The sequence below is a fragment of the Apium graveolens genome, chromosome 5, assembly GCF_009905375.1.
Source record: "Apium graveolens cultivar Ventura chromosome 5, ASM990537v1, whole genome shotgun sequence".
Taxonomy (NCBI): Eukaryota; Viridiplantae; Streptophyta; class Magnoliopsida; order Apiales; family Apiaceae; genus Apium; species Apium graveolens.
The window spans coordinates 195845572-195863636 of NC_133651.1; the positions used below are offsets into that span (position 1 = coordinate 195845572).

An 18065-nucleotide genomic window follows, 5' to 3' on the forward strand; every position below is an offset into this window, starting at 1 on the left:
GGTCATCATGAGAAAATTTCACACCCTCCAAGTCAGAATCATCAAATGCCATTGTCAATCATGTCCTAGCCCTCTTCGGGGCTTCCCCAATAATATGCATAACCTCTCTAGTATACGCTTTTCTGGAGTTCCTGGATAATCCAGCAGCATTTGGCCCTCCAAAGATTGTATTTATCATAGGCCCTCGGGGTCGCGGTCCTTCAAAGATTGCATTTATTACTGGTCCCCTAGGCTGGGGATTCCGCCCCTGATCGTCTTGGTCCCTCCTACGATCTTCAAAGTTCTTTCTCTCATTGTTGTTCCTATCTCCTCCATCTCCAGTGTACTTGCTCAATCTTCCTTTTCGAATGAGGAACTCTATTTCATCTTTTAATTATCTACACTCATCGGTGTCATGACCATCATCCTTGTGAAACCTGCAATATTTGCTCTTATCTAGCTTGGTAGGATCAACCTTTAGGGGTTTAGGCCAATGAATATCTCTATCTTTCTCAATTTCCATCAATATCTGGCTTCTAGGAGCATTCAACTTAGCATATTCAGTGAACTTTTGCCCAGGTCCTCCCTTCTTCGGGTTGAATCAGTGTTTTGCTCAGTTCTGGGATACTTGTCCTTAGCAATATACTCCAGATCAATCTTTCGCTTCTTGCCACCAGCGGGCTCGTTATTCACTACTGTCTTCCTCATGCTCTCATCCACTTTAATGTATTTCCCGACCCTATCTTGGAGCTGCAACATGCTTTCAGGGTGGCGCTTGGCCAAGGACATCTTGAAGAACTCGTCCCTAATTCCCCGTTACAGTGCTATCATAGCTACCTTGTCATCAAGGTCCGAGACTTTTAAAACTTCCTTTGTGAAACGATTCAGATAGTCTCTCAAGGATTCCTTCGCCCCCTACACAATGCTCATGAGGGATGCTGAACTTTTCTCATGCACTCTCCAACTGATGAATTGCTTAATAAAAGCCTGACTTAGTTCTCTGAAGGACCCAATAGAATTCGGGGGTAAACGACTATACCATCTTTGAGCCATTCCCGACAGGGTTTGAGGAAAGGCCCGACACTTAATAGCGTCGTTCACGGGCTGCATCGACAGTGCATTAGAGAATGCCCTGACATGATTAACGGGATCTCCGGTGCTATCATAAGCTTTGATGGTGGGCATCTTGAACTTCCTTGAGATATTGGTGCTCATTATTTCTTCAGTGAATGGTGGAGTAGGATCATCAGGATCTCCAAGAGGAAGAAGATTGCTTGGATCAGCTCTTGGGACAACAGTCCTTCTCTGTAGCGGACGATCCGGGTCTATGATTGGAGGAGGATTTCTTCCTCTTGGAGGTAGTAGGGGTCTGGGGGCCTGGTGCGCCTCCAAGTCGCGCTTCAGCCTTTGAATCTCAGCCTCATGAACCCTGATTCTCTCCTGCACTTCTTGGGGATTCGTCCCTCGGGTGCTCCTGGGACGTTGGTTACCATCAGGCATCGGCTCTTTACCAGCACGCCTCCTTCTTGGGGCCACTTCATTATCCGAAGATTCGGAGTCTCTCTCAGTATAAGGATTAGAAAATTCCTGATCCTCTGGGATAGGAGCCAAACCTCGTATGTAGGGGTGTTTGCCCCCGTGCTTCACTCCGTCCAGTATGTCCACTTCCTCTAACCTCGGGGTACAGGGGCATTCCGTAGGGGGGATTAGTGGTAACAATAGTTGAATATTCATACCTTGCGGGCTGAGAGTTCACAGGTGCATGTATCTGCTGAAGTTAGAGATTCGTCTCTTGAGGAGCCGGGGGGTTCGTCCCTTGTAGAGCCGGGGGATTCGCCCCTTGTGGCTGAGGCTCAGTTTCCCCTATCGGGGTTCCTCCTTGGGTGGAGGCATAGGATGAGTGTGGGGTATCTCCACCATCGACGAAATCGTTTGAGTTGTCCCACCTGGTGTTCCTTCAGGGGCGCTGTGTCCACCCGATATTCTCGTCATGGTTGTTGTTATATTTTCCCACAGACGATGCTAAATGTTATGGATTAAAAACTGAGGGTGTATTAACTGCTGTATTTATTAAAAACTGAGGAGTTCAAGGCCTTTAATGGCTGCTCTCATGTTTCGTAACTTAACTCTGCCTTTACGAGATGCCTACGTATCTCTGCGAATTAGAGAATCATGCCAAAAAACGTACTTCTGATCTGTGGGGTGAGACCCCTTATATAGATATTGAAAGTCCTTGAATTGGACTAGAGTTAGGAGACTTGGTGGGTAAGTCTCTGAATTAGAATGGACTTTGGAGTCTTAAGAAGGAGGAAACTGATTCCTTATCCCATAAGGCTCCTTAGAGGCCAATGTACAAGAATCTATATCCACATTAGGACTCATCTTGACAACTGATATTAATTAATTACGAAATTAATTAATTATTCAGGATTTTGGGCCTCGTTAGCTGGGCTTCGTTACTGGACCACATCAGGTCTAATTAATTCAACATTAATTATATTCCTAGGCTAATTTTAGACCCATATCAATAATATTTTTAGCGGGATCAATAATATTTATTATTTGATTTTAGCCCGATTCTTCAATCCAACTAATTATATGTAGTTTTTTAATTTTATATTTAAAATTGGATCAATATATTATATATGTTCAGTTTTAATATTAAGATAGATATAATATATATAGTTATATATTGTTTTAAATGATGAAATAGTAATAAATATATGTCATAATGAGTTATACTAATTAATACATTCATATTGATTGTAATTAATACGTGTATAATAAATGAAAAGTTATGAGGGGTATTTTGATAATTTTATAAGGAATAAAATGTCTGAACCCATAGTTGCTGTATTATATATATAATAAATAATAAATAATAGATTACCTAAACTGTGAATCACCCAATACCAGTTCTTTTCGTTACCCCACGAGTCGTGTGTATATAACATTGAACACACACACTACCTACAGAGTCATACACTTCCACTTCCACAGGGGAAAACACACACACACTCTCTCTCTCTCACGTAGAAGGATGTCAAAAGAAAGTTATGGAGTATGCTGGTGTTTCCGGCGAAAGTTCAAGTTAGGCACCGCTGAGCCACCTGAAGAAATCAAAGAGCTGTTCAAAGTTTACTCAGAGAGTGGTTTGATGAGTGCTGATAATTTAAAAAGGTTCATGATGGAGATTCAGGAAGAAGATGATAAGATGACGAGGGACGAGCAAGTGGCCGATGGTATAACGGAGGAAGCACTTGACAATCACCACCACCACAAAACTTTCTTTCGCTATCTTGTCAGTGACAGCAACTCTCCTCTCCCTCCTCCCAAGGCATGTTGTAATTTCATTTTGTTTTTATAATTAATTGTCTTGACATAGTAATAATCAAATCATTTTTTTTATGCACAAAAACTGAGTGCCAATTTTATACATCTACTGCTAATGCTATCCTGTATAATCTTCATTAATACTTGAGAAAGTGATAGTGATACCATCAATTCACCGCTAGACTCCACCCAACTATACACACATAGTATATAAGTAGAACATGTTGGCTATTTAACAGTATTGTAATTGTAAAGCATGATTTAATTGTAGTATTTCTTTTTGTTGCCTTTTGGTTGTTAATCTTAACTGTTCTTTAATTTAATTCAAGCGACTCATGTAATTGGGCACTTTGTATCTGTTAGTCCAGGTAAATTCCAGTAACTTAAAAAAGGGGCACTCTAATTTTTTAATCTACACGTGAAATACGACAAAGACTTCACACTTTCTGATAAAAGGCTTAACGCTAACTATCATCAATTTTATCTGATTTTATAGTGATTCTCGTATGATTTTTCTTTATTTTGGTTCTCTATTATGGTGATTAAGATAGTTCTTATATTTATGGATGTTATTAAAAATTGAGGTCATTTATTTTCTTCGTTATAAGGATGTTATCTCATGTAATTAACAGTTTATCCTATATCATCCCAAGTCGTGGTTCGATCCTCACATTATGCACCAACTCTATCTCTTTTTTTTTAATAGAACACCAACTCTATCTCTTAATTCCTTTTTTTATAATAATTTTAATAAATTATTACCTTTAAAAAAGAAAGATGGTTGCTCTCCCGTCAAACACTTGGGCGGTCCAATATTTCAATGTCAAAACTTCTTCTTGAACACTAACTCTATCTCTTAATTCCTTTTTTATAATAATTTTAATAAATTATTACCTTTCAGTTGGTAAGAAAGAAAGACGGTTGCTCTCCGGTTAAACACTTGAGCACTTGAGCGGTCCAATATTTCAATATCAAAACTTCTTTACATGAATGTGCATTTCTCAACATTCATGTTTGTTTGGTTTCTTTTTTATATATTTTAATTAGATCAGTTCCCGGGCAGATGCCCGATTATAATATAATTTTTTATAAAATTATATTTTGAAGAAGTTTTAGTATGTATTATACCATGCATATGTTGCTGAGAAACGTAATAAAATTATAAATATAAACACTTAAAATTTTAAGTGAATGACACTAATTATAATATTTTTGATTATCAATTTTTTATTAAATTGTATAAAAATAGAAAAAATAGATTAGTAAATATTTAAATTGTTGGAATAGAGAGAATTGGTGGGGAGGAAATGAAAAATAAGGAAAGGAAATGAAAAATGTGAAAGAGAGTGAATGAGTGGAAGTTATAAATGGAAGAGAGAGATTTAGAGTGGTGTATTCATCAAAATTTTATAGGATTTTCCTAGATTATTGAAATCAAGAGGTATTCAATTTGGATTAAAAAAAATCTCTAAAATCTGATAGTATTCAATAAAGATTAGAAAAAAGTCTTTTAAAATCTGAGCGTATTCAATTTAGATTTTAAAAAGTCTACTGAAATCTGGCGGTATTCAATTTGGATTTTTAAAAATCCATCAAAATCTGGTGGTATTCAAAATTCCGTGGATTTTATTTATTTGAAAAAGTGATAGATTTTGATGGATTTTCTAGTTCATTTTTAATTTTTTGAAATCTCTTTAAAATATATGAGATTTTGAAAGATTTTTGGAAAATTTCACAAAATCAGGAAGACTTTGCAAGATTTTTTTATCAACTCCGTCAAAATTCACGAACCAGTAAAATCAGCGAAAATCTTTCAAAATTCATGGATTATTATCAAATTTTTATAATCTGAACTGAATACACCCCCTTTAAAGTATAATCAATTAGGGAGTAATGTTGGTGGAAGACGACATCATGAGTTTGCCTGATAAGATATGATGATGTCATCATGACATCAGCTATCATGACATTTACTCTGTTTTAGTGGTATTTTTTAAAAGCAAATCTAACAATATTCTACTAGATGCTTTATAAATATAATAAAATATAATGTCCTAATAATCTAATTATTAAGACATGATTTTTGCATATTAACTCCAACAATATGCCTTATAATGGTGTCATATTATTAGTATAATATTATATTTGAATTACAATGGAAGGGAAAAAAAAGATAAGAGATAATAGATGTGTAAAAAAAGAGGGTAATCAATTTTTTATTGATATAAATTAAATAGGGTATGCCTAGTGATACCTTATTTGATGAATGTTCGACTGTTTCAAGACACTACTAGAACATTGTTGGAGCACTCATTTATATAAAATATCTCAAATTCTAATTTAGTTCATGAGTTTAGGTATTGTTGGATTTGCAAAAAAGAAAGAGGGTTGCTCTATCTTAAGACCGTCCAATATTTTTTTAATGTTAAGACTTCTTGTTTACATAAATGCTACTATTGTTTTAACTTTATTTTAATATTTTAATCATGACCTTGCAAGTTTTCTAAATAAGTTTTGGTATAAATTCAATGCTTTATTATTGATTAAATTTATCTTTAAATATTAAATTATTAAAGAAACCAAATGACTATATTTATATTTATATATTAAATTATAAAAGAAACTAACTATTTAGCATATGTAAAATTATTAGAGTTATTTATCATAAATTGAAATATTATAATGATCATAAATTGTTACTCTATTTAAAAAATTTCTCAAATACTAAAACTCATTCATAAGTGAAAACTATAAAAATAAATTCCGGTTTAGAAATTTTTACTAATTTTATATACCAAACAATATTATTCATTTAGAATTCAGATTCTTAATCACTTAGATATTTTAACTATTTAGTTAAAACATAAAATTAGTTTTTCTTTCTTATCAAAAAATTAATCTTTCTCAAAAATTGACTAATTTAATTAGTACGATTTGCCTTAAATAAATTTCTAAAATAAATACTTTTTTACAAAAATGTACGCATTTATATACTTCGTTTTATATAAAAAAGTAATTATTTTTAAAATTTTAACACACTAACTAACCTTAAATATCATAGATAAGTACTTGTATTCAATAAAAAAAACAGTTACGTACTTTTTAGGAAAATAAATATTTAAGTAATGCTTTTAAGGAGAGCCAAACATGTTCCTTTCTAAAACATAAAATTCAAATAAAGAAATCTCTCACAATACGGCAGGCGATGCCTGTGTCACACTACTACATATATACCGGCCACAATTCATATCTAACAGGGAATCAACTGAACATCAATTGCAGTGATGTTCCGATCATAGATGCTCTGCGCAGAGGTGTAAGAGTGATTGAACTGGATATGTGGCCTAATTCTACCAAAGACAATGTCCACATTCTTCATGGAGGGTACACACCTGTGGCCTAATTCTACCAAAGACAATGTCCACATTCTTCATGGAGGGTACACACCTCATATCTTGTTATTGCTTTCACTATGCACACTCAAGAGGCAAGTTCTAAATACCACAATCTGTATAGATGTGTCATATGTGGACAAAAATACCATGGCTGGGGAGAATAAAAGATTGGAATTTAGGGATGTATATAGCTTTAATGAATTCAAAAAATATAGAAGATCTGGATTATGTTTTTGAATTAATATCAAAAACAATTGTAGGAAAAGCAGCATTTTGGTTAGAAAATATTATTTATGAATTAAAAGGACAAGTAAGAACGTATGCTAGAAGCTGGAAAGATACGTTAAACGTATTTGATATATTACTAAAAAGAGAATTTCTATGAGAAAGGTGGTTTGTAGCTCAAGAAAATATAACAGTAGAAAGAAAATTAGAGATAACAATGTATCTAAATAATATGAAATGTTGTAGGATTAGTAAATTACCAAAATATACCATAAGTTTTACTAAATTCTTTTATGAAGCTAAGTTTTTACCTAATGAAAGCTTAGTATATCAACAACTGTATTATGATCATTTACCTTCACATTATAATACCGAAATAACTAAAGAATATAATAATCTAGAACCTAAGGAAAATACATTAGGAGAGAGAATTAGATTATTAAGAGCATATTTAACTCGAAAATGTGAGGAATATAGTATTCAACAGAGAATTAAAAAGGATAAAAAACAAGGATTAAGAGAAATCTGTAATTTCACAGAGAAAAATTAATATTTGGATGTGATAATCAAAATTATAAAACTATAGAAAAACAGATTATAATAATCAAAATGAATATTATAAAAAACAAAATAAAACCTATAGACCTTATAAACCATTTAATCATAGATTTAAAAGAAGAAAATTTAAAAAAGATAGAAATACTCCTGAAAATAGAAAGAGATTTAGATATAAGAGAAAGTTTAGAAAAAGAAATAAAACAAAAATAGCAGATTGTAAATGTTGGAACTGTAATGAAAAAGGACATTATGCAAATAAGTGTCCTAAATTACAACAAAAAGGAGTAAAATACATAGATACTACCGAATTAATAATGAAATTAGAATACATAAGAGAAGATAATAATAACTGGTATGATGAAGAAGTATTCTATATAAGTGAAACAGAACCAGAAGAAATAAATTATATAAATGAAAATGATAGTAATGATGAAAGTTTAACTACTGAATAGAATAAAATGGTAGCTATATATATTGAAGCACATGTAGAATATAAACCTACTAAATATATAAAACAAAAGATATTTATAGATAGCGGAACAGATATTTGTTTAGCTAAAGAAGAAGTATTTACTCAACACAAATGGAAACGTACTAAAAATAGAATAGTAGTAACAAGATTCAATAACCATAAAAAAAGATAGATATAATAGCAGAAAATGTAAGATTTATATTAGGGAAAACAAGGTTTAGGTTACCTATAATATACCAAGAAAATAATATGAAACAACAAATGCTACTAGGAAATAACTTTTTAGATTCTTTTAAAACTCAAATAATAAAACAAGATAGGATAAGTCTGTTAACACCTTGTAAAAAATGGATAGTATTAAAAAGAATAGTACCTGTAAAATCAATAGAAATAAGTAATATTAAAATAGAAAGAAAAACTAATTTAGAACTATTAAAACAAAAATATTTAAAAGCCTTAGAAATAAATTTTGGGGAACATCCAATGAAGCTATGGGAAAAAGAAAAAATATACGCTGAAATAAAACTGACAAATCCTAATTATATAATTAGAAACAGACCAATAAGATATAGTCCAACAGATCAAAAGGAGTTAGAAGTTCAAATAAAAGAATTATTAAATTTAGGACTAATACAAGAAAGTAAAAGTCCGCATAGTAGCCCAGCGTTTTTAGTAAGAAATCATAATGAAATAAAAAGAGGAAAAGCTAGAATGGTAATAGATTATCGAGAAATAAATAAAAAGACTTTATTTGATGGATATTTCCTACCATATAAAAGAAATCTAATAAACCAAACAAGTAATAAAAAATGGTTTAGTAAATTTGATTGTAAAAGCGGATACTGGCAAATAAAATTAACTAAGGAATCCAGATGTTTAACAGCATTTAGCGTACCACAAGGACATTATGAATGGATAGTACTACCATTTGGATTAGGAACAGCCCCACAAATATTCCAAAGAAGAATGGATAAAATATTTAGAGAAATGAATGATTTTATTCTAGTATATATAGATGATATATTAATATTTAGTGACAATTTAACAGATCATTCAAAACATCTAGATATATTTATTCAGACTATTAGAAAACATGGAATCCTATTATCAGAAAAGAAATCAGAAATATTTAAACACAAAATAGAATATTTAGGATATATTATAGATTCCGAAGGAATTCAATTACAAGAACATATTTCAACAAAAATAAAGAATTTTAAAGAAACTTTAGAAAATAAAAAAGAAGTACAACAATTCTTAGGAATAGTAAATTACGCTTCAGATTATATAAAAGACTTACCAAAATTAAGAAAACCTCTAAAAGATTTAATAAAGAAAAATAAAACTTTTGAGTGGAAAGAAGATCATACAAATGCAATAAGAGTACTAAAAACAAAGGTAGAAAATTTACCTAAAATACGATTACCTAAAGATACTGATCAATTAGAATTATTTACAGATGCTAGTGATATAGGATGGGGAGCAGTATTAATAGCTTTTGAAAAAGATGATATTGATAAAGAAAACCCTTTAATATGTGGATATGCAGCTGGAACTTGGAAACCCAATGAAAAGAATTATCATATTAATGAAAAGGAATTATTAGCGGTAAAATTAGGAATTAAAAGATTTCATTATCATTTACTACCTGTAAAATTTGTTGTAAGAACTAATAACACTCAAGTAAGATCATTTATATTCAATAAAATTGACCCTTTACCAGAATTAAATAAGAGAAGAAATTGGCAAGCATTCTTTAGTTATGATTTTATTATTAAAAATATATCAGGTACTAAAAATGTTCTTGCAAATTTTCTTAGTAGAGAAAATGGACAGAGATAACAAGAATATTCAACCAATGGAAATGATACTTGAAGAAAAAAAGAGGAGAATTGTAACAAAAGATTATCAGTATTGTTATCAGTTTAAAAAATCCATCACTTGCTTAGTTATTTTCTCTCTGAGTTTTCTTATACAAATTTCTTTTCTATATACATTAATGGCAAGCTAAAAACCTCACCTCTGCAATCTATAACAAGATAACATACAGTTTATATATATATTTAAGCTGAAATTCATATAGATCGAGTACCTAATAAACATCTACTATTATAATAATTATAAAAATGAAGAAGCAAGGAACGGTAGATAGTCCGTTGAGACGCCTGAAGTTGCAGAGCCCAAGATGACGGGGAAGTCGAAACAGGGGCATAGCATTCACCGGGGACTCCGGTGAGCTGTTCTTGATTCATCAACTTGATAATTATTTAAATGGTTTTTGCTTATTTGGTATACGATTAATATGTTAGGATGTTTAAATATATAGAAATAACTGTCATGTTTAAATTGTTATGGATTGTAGAGAAATTATAAAAAAATATGTTTTATGATTTATATATCTGCGTGTCTTCCCTCTTTAGGGTTATCTGATATAGAAAACGATCCCCAATCAATTTGGGTCATATGTGGACAAAAATACCATGGCTGGGGAGAAATCAGCTAAACTACGGAATCAACTCTTGTCTATTTCGTAAAAATTAATATCTTGCATTGCACAAAGATGCACATGTATTGCGCATTTCCTTCCTTTTAGAAGATAACACAAGTCTCACGTATTGGATTCATGTGGTATTTTGGGTTGATTTTTCGAATTGTTGTATTTCTGATCAAGGTTATCCAAAATGTGGTGATTATTGTTTTATACGCGTAGGACACTGACCACGCCAGTGGAACTAATGAAATGCCTAAAATCTATAAAGGAGCATGCTTTTGTGACATCCGAGTATCCTGTGGTACTAACTCTAGAAGATCATCTTACTCCAAAACTTCAAGCTATAGTGGCCAAGGTAATTTCTTGCAGTATGAAAAATCACAAATCTACGAGAAATTACTCAGTGATATCGAGGCAGGGAACACAATTCCGGTTTGGTATTTTTTTCTTCCTGTAACATGATATCAGTTCGATCTCAGATGGTCATTGAAACATTTGGAGATTTACTCTATACATCCAAGTCAGAAAGTTTTCCAGAGTTTCCTTCCCCGGAGTCATTGAAGAAACGGATAATTGTATCAACTAAACCACCAAAGGAGTATCTTGCAAGTGATAGTTTAAAAGTTGAACAGAGTGATATTCAGAAGGGCAGTAATTCTTTCGAGAAAAAGGGCTGGGGTACGGAAGTGTCGTATATGAAATCAAAATTTGAAGGTTTTGATATGGTATACTATATTCTTTTAGCTATATCTTTGAATTTCGGTAACTAGTCAGTTTCATTTCCTGCAATGAAATCAAGTTCAAATGACAGCAGAAGTATGAAGCAGAGGAAGCAGAATGTCCCTCGGAGGATGATTTGAAATATGGGAATGCCAACTTGAAGGAAAAACCTGATCCCGAATATAAACATCTGATTGCAATCCGTGCAAGGAAGCGAAAAGGAGGAATTAAGGATTGGTTCCACAACGATGCTTCTTCAGCCACACGGATCAGTTTAAGGGAACACAATCTGGAACACGCTGTTATTAATCATGGAGCAGATGTTATCCGGTAACTATATGTTTGTGTTGTGAAACAATTTTACCTATCTGATTCTGTGTATACATGCTTCTTCGAAAAAATGTATTCCATATTATTAATAACTTTATTTTCATGAGTTTTTTTAAGGTTTACTCGAAGAAATCTGCTTAGAATATTTCCAAAAGGTTCGCGGGTTGATTCATCAAATTACAATCCACTGATCGGATGGATGCATGGAACGCAAATGGTTGCATTTAACATGCAGGTTATCCTATACCTGAACTCTAATCAAGGCGGTATTTTAAGACACTATTAGATGTGATATATAAAGCTACTTATAGAAGTCATAGTACTTCTCTTGATTGTACTTCTCTTGATTGTCTCTGTTTCTGATATTTTGCATCATCTGTCAAACACATGAAGATCTGACCTTGTGCAAAATGAGGGGTACTAAATGCCAGTGTACTCTATAACAGGGGCATGGGAGGCCACTTTGGCTGATGCAGGGGTTTTTTCCAGCCAACGGTGGGTGTGGTTATGTGAAAAAACCAGATATTCTACTGAATGATAGTTCAGACAATGAGGTTTTTGACCCTAAAAGGAAATTAGAAGTAAAACAAACTCTAAAGGTGGTTATGTCAACCATATTCTTTTGCTTTTATCTTTGAAGTTTGACACATCTATCGTGACTAGATGTCCCTTTAACCTGCAATTAACGTTCAGGTAAAACTGTTCATGGGAGAAGGCTGGCATTTGGACTTCAAACACACCCACTTTGACCTATATTCGCCACCAGATTTCTATGTGAAGGTACCAGCAATGCACCTTTCCTAGTTTTGTTGAATTCATCCTTTATATATGGCAAAAAAAATTACATGGGCTGTCTAAATATCTGGCTGTGTATTATGTGTTTGTTTTCAAGGGACCTGCTTACGTTTCTATTAGATAATGTCACGTGCTTAAACAAATTTAACCAGGATTAGGCAGGGATATATCAGTTACTGGTGGTTCTCTTAAATTAATAACAGCGTTGGAATTGACACAAGCAGGTTGGAATTGCGGGAGTTGCTGCTGATTCACTTATGAAGAAAACAAAGATAATAGAAGATAACTGGATACCGACATGGAATGAAGAGTTTGAGTTTCCCTTAACAGTTCCGGAAATGGCATTGCTTCGGATTGAAGTACATGAGTATGACATGTCAGAGAAGGATGATTTTGGAGGGCAGACATGTTTACCTTTGTCAGAATTAAAAACAGGAATTCGAGCTGTACCCCTTCATGATGAGAAAGGGAACAAATACAAATCTGTGAAGCTACTCGCCCGTTTTGAATACGTCTGATACAAATCCATTATTACTATTGCTTTTCTTGTTTATTAATCTTCCTCAATACTGTTTGTTTTTCTTGGGTGCATATCGAAACTTTCTATTTTTGTTTATGATTAACAAAGCGGCGCCATTGATATGTTGGGGGATGCAGCAGTATGCATAACTGATCTGTGTAAAGCTGCGAGCTGCAAAAATGAAAGCTTAACTAGATAACTACTAAAACGAATGATCTTAACAATTTTGATGTCAATTAAATCAACTGTCTTTGCCAACAGCTTGCAGTAGAATAAGAATTTGAAGGAAGTAGTATGAAACACCGCCTATAGTAGCATACTGCAACTTCTCACTCCCTTGGATATCTCCAAAATCTCCATCTACTGAACGGTTGAATCCTCCAACCAACCATCCTAAATTCTTGTATCCTGCCCCATGTAGCTTCGAAACAGCCATCAATGACCTGCGCATATCACAAACAAGAATATTAACCCTGTCCCTGTGTCAAAGTACTAGTGACATCACTGCATACTCACAGAGTACTCGCTGGATCTTCTCGGTGCTCTCCCAAATTAGAGTTGCAAAATTATAAAGCTATTTCAAGGCCGAGCAAAAATTAACCAACTAGAATTATTTTTCTTACGGAATCTCCAACCCCATCACACTCTTTTCATGTGATTTCTACACCAAAATGATATACTACTAAAAATTGCACTTCTTTCAAACTCAACTCCAACCCACTTATACCAATTTTTTTCTATCAAATCGGTTACACTAAATTTTACACCAAAAAATTAGTTTCTTGTTTTATACAGGCTATTTAATTGTTAAAATATTACAATAAAATACAAAAATAATAAAGTTAGTGTTATACTCCCTCCGTTCCTTTCAATTATTTACATTTTTTAGAGAATGTCCGACACGCATTTTAAGGTGCATATAAAGTATAGTTCTGTAATTTTTTTTTACAATTTTGTTTTTCTGAATAAAAATTAAAACATTAACTTTTTTTCAGAAAAAGAAAATTGTAAAAATAAGTTACATAACTATACTTTTTATGCACCTTAAACTGCGTGCCGGGCATTTACTCAGAAATGTAAACAATTGGAAGAGACTGAGGGAGTATAAAAGGAGAAAATTTGGTTTAGGTCAGAAACATAAAAACAACCTAAATAAATATATATATGCAAGTGCTCAGATACAAACCAATATTAGAATACAAACTATAAACTGAATAACAGCCACACGTTTAATCTCTTTCTCTCTCCTCCATATCCATGTATATATTTTTTCCTTCGTTTTTAATTTGACTTTTCCCGTTAGTCGGTTAAATATTTTTTAAAAATAATTGCACCATATTTTTCTCCATCTCCCACACATCAATTTGCATAGCATATTTGTTATATTCTGACGACAAATCAGTATTTAATCTTACCCGAATCAGTAAGCTGAAATCAGTACTATTCTAGTAACTAGCAGATATTAGTGATTCTCGTAGATATAATTAGTGATTTATCGTCGAAATATATCAAATATGGTATTCATACCGATTGTTGGAGGATGCAGAAAAATACAGTGAAGTTATATTTTAAAAAAAATTCATCAATTGACGGAAAAAATTAAATTAAAAATGGAGGGAATTAGGTAGAGTTTTGTGTGGGAGAGTATATTTAAATTGAGTGAGGTACAGTTTGTAGTTTGTATATTAATTTAGTTTGTATTGGAGTAAGACTCTCTATATATATATATGTATATAGGGGAAAATCAAATACACACTAAAATTAAAATAAAAACTAGGAACTAATCTAAGTCATTAGATCTACCTAATCTAATAGTCCCCTAAATCACCCCACCCAACTACACCCTCCCACACCCAATTTCAGCTTTTCCCCTTCGTTTTTAATTTGATTTTTCCAGTCAAACTGTAAGTTTTTTTAAAATCCGATTTTACTGTATTTTTTTACATCTCTTAACGATCGATTTTTATATGTGTTATATTTCGAATTAGTTTTTTTTAAAATAGATTTAATTTCTAATTTATATTTTAAATTGGTTTTTATTAGAGTATCCCCTATGTATATATATTTAAAAAATTAAAATATTTGGTGTGACACTAAAATATTATAATTTTTAGAATTGGAGTTTGAGAGAAATTTTATACTAAAATTAAATTTAATTGAATTAAAGTAAAAATTTGAAGCCGAACATAATCTTACCCTTTAACAAATTACTATCATTACCAGATTGAGGGTATGCAGTTGCCTGTTGCACAACTAACAAGGGAGGTTCATTTAGTTCGTAAACAAGTAGTACTCCTATTCTTTCATCATAACATCAATAAATCATGATTAAAGAGAGACACGTATATAAACCAGTGTTCCAGAAATCGCTAAGCTTGCCCGGGCGGTGATGATGCCTTCGAGAGATTAATTGGCAAGTCGGAGATTAATCGGACCGATTAATCGAAATATTAATCGGAAGAATATAAATATTATTTTAAATTTTTATAATTATATAATAATTAACATGTCAAATATTTGTTTGAAAAAAGAAATTAGAATGGTATTAAACAATATCTACACATTTGACATGCGTTATGTACTAATTATTGAGTTTACAATATTAACTATATTTTAATTTACACTTTTAAATTAATTATAATATATTATTTTTATATTTTAAGTGAGAAAATAAATATATTAGATTACTTGTTACTTCTTACCAATACTTTATATTATAAATTGACATGATATTGTGTGAAATTATAAAATTAATGATTTAAAATTATAAAAACGTAAAAAAAATATTTTTTTAACTATTTTTCGCCTAGACCGCCTATGACCGATTCTAGCCCGCCTAACCCGCCTAATCCCGATTTTGACCCAATTTTTTGAAAAAACGCATAAATCACCGCCTAACTCCGAGTCGGGACGTTTTACCACCGCCTAACGCATAGGCGCCGCGTAGACCGATTTTTAGAACACCGATACAAACACAATAATTGAAAATAGAGGTCCTATTAAATCTAGATTGAGTGCACCTCAAATTTTGGCCAATAAAACCACTCCACTTCAGATTAATCCTAGTTGGATAAATGAGTAACTACTATATGCCGGTCTCGGAATATGTAGACCCTTTTTCGAAATGACACTGATGAAAAATTTAGAAACGGGAAAAGAAACGAAGGAAATGGGAAATGTAAAACAAATAAAAAATTTACCATATAAAAAAATGAAATTTTATTACCTCAAGCCTTCTCCACAAGACACAAGAACCTTACTATTCTTATCACTAACCAATCCCTCAACTTCATCAACAAACTGAGGATTAATCATAGTAAAATACTGACCAGTCCAAAGACCAATGTATCCAAAATGAACCCACTTCTTCAAAAGAGTTACAATGCTATTATCCATGTCCTCAACAAACAATGGCACGTGCAATGACCCAGAAACACGTGCCTTCTCTCTTTCCCACTCTGGTCTTATATCCAACAGCATGTACTCTTCAGCTTTCATGACCATAGCTGCTTCTTTGGGCTCCACTGCCCGGACTTTGCCGGACTGGATCAATTCCTTGCCGGATATTGCATGTACTCTGAAAAGTGATGACCGGAAATGAGTAGTGGGGCCTTTGGTTCTGAGTTGATGGGGTGTATACGGATAAAGATGGTTCAGTTGGATCGCCATTATCTTTTCCTTTCCTCTGTTATCTTGTGGGGAAACTTTATAGTTTACGGGAGTACCTATTATTCTTATCCATTTGTCATTTGTTTATAATTTTTTTGTTATTTTTGTTTATTTGTATTTTCATTCTAAAATTAATATCATTTTACTGTTAAATTTTGATGAAATAATATTCGATAAAGTAATAATTTTGGTAAAATAATATTTTTATTCGGTTCCAATATAATTGATACAATATATTTTAACTCCCGGTAAAGTTATAAACTCGCTAAACTAATATTCTTTATTGGTCCCGACCCTATTACATTAAAGAGGTTTAACTGTAATATAAAAATTCAACTACAGTTAAATTTTTATTAAATTTTTATTAAGTAATGTTTGACAAGATCATAATTTCGCGTAAGTAATAATTTTTTTTTTATCTCGGCCAATGCTGTATTCGCTAAAAGAATAAGATGATAAAAATTAAAAAAAATAATAATTAAGAGCTCAACAAAAACGTAAATACTAACTCAGAATTTTATATATTTTAATATAAATAACTATTATAATATTGAATTTCTTAAAAAAATAAGAACCTATAGTGGCTTTTTTCTTTATACCACCAAAATCAAAGTTAACTTTATTCTTGATTTTTTGTAAAGTATAAATAACACCTATATATTTTGCTAGTTTTGTAATAAATAATTGTTACAAGGTGTTGATGGCATGAAATACTTCCTTTTTTATAATAGGTTTGGGTTCCGTGATCAATTTTTCCAAATCATTACTTCCTCCGTCCCAATTTATATGTCATGTTTGACTTTTTGCGGTCAAATTGACTCAACTTTGACTAAAAATTTCACAAGTGTGGATTATCGAAAATATTTATAAAAAATATATCATAAAGAAATGATGTTTAATGTATTTTAATATATATTTTTCAGTTTTTTAAAATAATGAAAAAATAAATTTTATTTACGATCAAAATTGAATTAATTTGACTATTAAAAGTCAAACAAGACACATAAATTAGGGAGGGAATATTGTTTAAAAGATATCCAACATCCTTCACTTTTTTTGTTGTTGAGAGGTAACTTTATCTAATTCTTGCAAATTCTCATTTGTTTCATCAAACTCTTATTCATCATTACAAATATATATAGACTCAAGTTTTACGAAGACCACCTTTTTATTGAAGACCACGAAGATCATTTTTGTTCTTCAACTAAAATCTTGCATAAAAATATTACAAAATATATCATTTTATGCATTATGTTATACATAGATCATTATTTTATTCAAAATTTTGAATATCATACATACACTGCATGTAAAACATTACAAAATATTTTATTTTAAGAAACATATTTAGTTTGCAGAACATTTGTTCAAATTTCTAAACATACACATTATACTTATTAAATTTAAATGATCTTCAATATTTTTAATGAATTAGTGATATTCATAAAATATACTTCACAAACTAATATATTTCATAGTGTTTTGATTGCAGAACATAGGTGATTTCCGAGGTCTCCGATAAAGATGTGGTCTCCTTAGAACTTTATATATATATATATATATATAGAATTAGGAGAT

At 31.7% G+C, this 18065-nt stretch overlaps 2 protein-coding genes across 9 annotated transcripts; one reads left to right on the top strand and one right to left on the bottom strand.

The window, feature by feature from the left end:
• Window positions 1–2913: 2913 nt before the first annotated feature.
• Window positions 2914–12981, top strand: LOC141724687 (phosphoinositide phospholipase C 2-like). 8 transcript variants are annotated; one of them, XM_074526923.1, is made up of 10 exons: window positions 2915–3320; window positions 3642–3649; window positions 6494–6696; window positions 10673–10808; window positions 10933–11178; window positions 11265–11503; window positions 11621–11738; window positions 11950–12102; window positions 12197–12283; window positions 12523–12980. In XM_074526923.1, exons 1-10 carry the CDS (start codon window positions 3020–3022, stop codon window positions 12814–12816), a joined length of 1785 nt encoding a protein of 594 aa, XP_074383024.1. In that variant the 5' UTR covers window positions 2915–3019; the 3' UTR covers window positions 12817–12980. The 8 variants fall into 8 exon arrangements, with proteins under 8 accessions (XP_074383025.1, XP_074383024.1, XP_074383019.1 ...); XM_074526924.1 differs by lacking the exon at window positions 3642–3649 and having other exon boundaries at window positions 2914–3308; window positions 6489–6696; window positions 11268–11503; window positions 12523–12981; XM_074526919.1 differs by lacking the exon at window positions 3642–3649 and having other exon boundaries at window positions 3177–3316; window positions 6595–6751; window positions 12523–12971.
• A 9-nt stretch (window positions 12982–12990) lies between these two features.
• On the bottom strand, window positions 12991–16540 carry LOC141724689 (rhodanese-like domain-containing protein 10). Its single transcript, XM_074526925.1, has 2 exons — window positions 16045–16540; window positions 12991–13261 (listed from the first exon to the last, which is right to left on the bottom strand). The coding sequence occupies exons 1-2, from the start codon at window positions 16485–16487 to the stop codon at window positions 13060–13062; spliced, it is 645 nt and encodes a 214-aa protein (XP_074383026.1). The 5' UTR covers window positions 16488–16540; the 3' UTR covers window positions 12991–13059.
• Window positions 16541–18065: the final 1525 nt, after the last annotated feature.

Coding starts and splice junctions, on each gene's coding strand:
- LOC141724687 (XM_074526923.1), top strand. CDS start 3,020: ATGTCAAAAGAAAGTTATGGAGTATGCTGGTGTTTCCGGCGAAAGTTC. Junction 11,504..11,620: donor CATGGAGCAGATGTTATCCG/GTAACTATATGT, acceptor AGTTTTTTTAAG/GTTTACTCGAAGAAATCTGC. Junction 12,103..12,196: donor AAGTAAAACAAACTCTAAAG/GTGGTTATGTCA, acceptor ATTAACGTTCAG/GTAAAACTGTTCATGGGAGA.
- LOC141724689 (XM_074526925.1), bottom strand. CDS start 16,487: ATGGCGATCCAACTGAACCATCTTTATCCGTATACACCCCATCAACTC. Junction 13,262..16,044: donor TCTTGTGGAGAAGGCTTGAG/GTAATAAAATTT, acceptor TGATATGCGCAG/GTCATTGATGGCTGTTTCGA.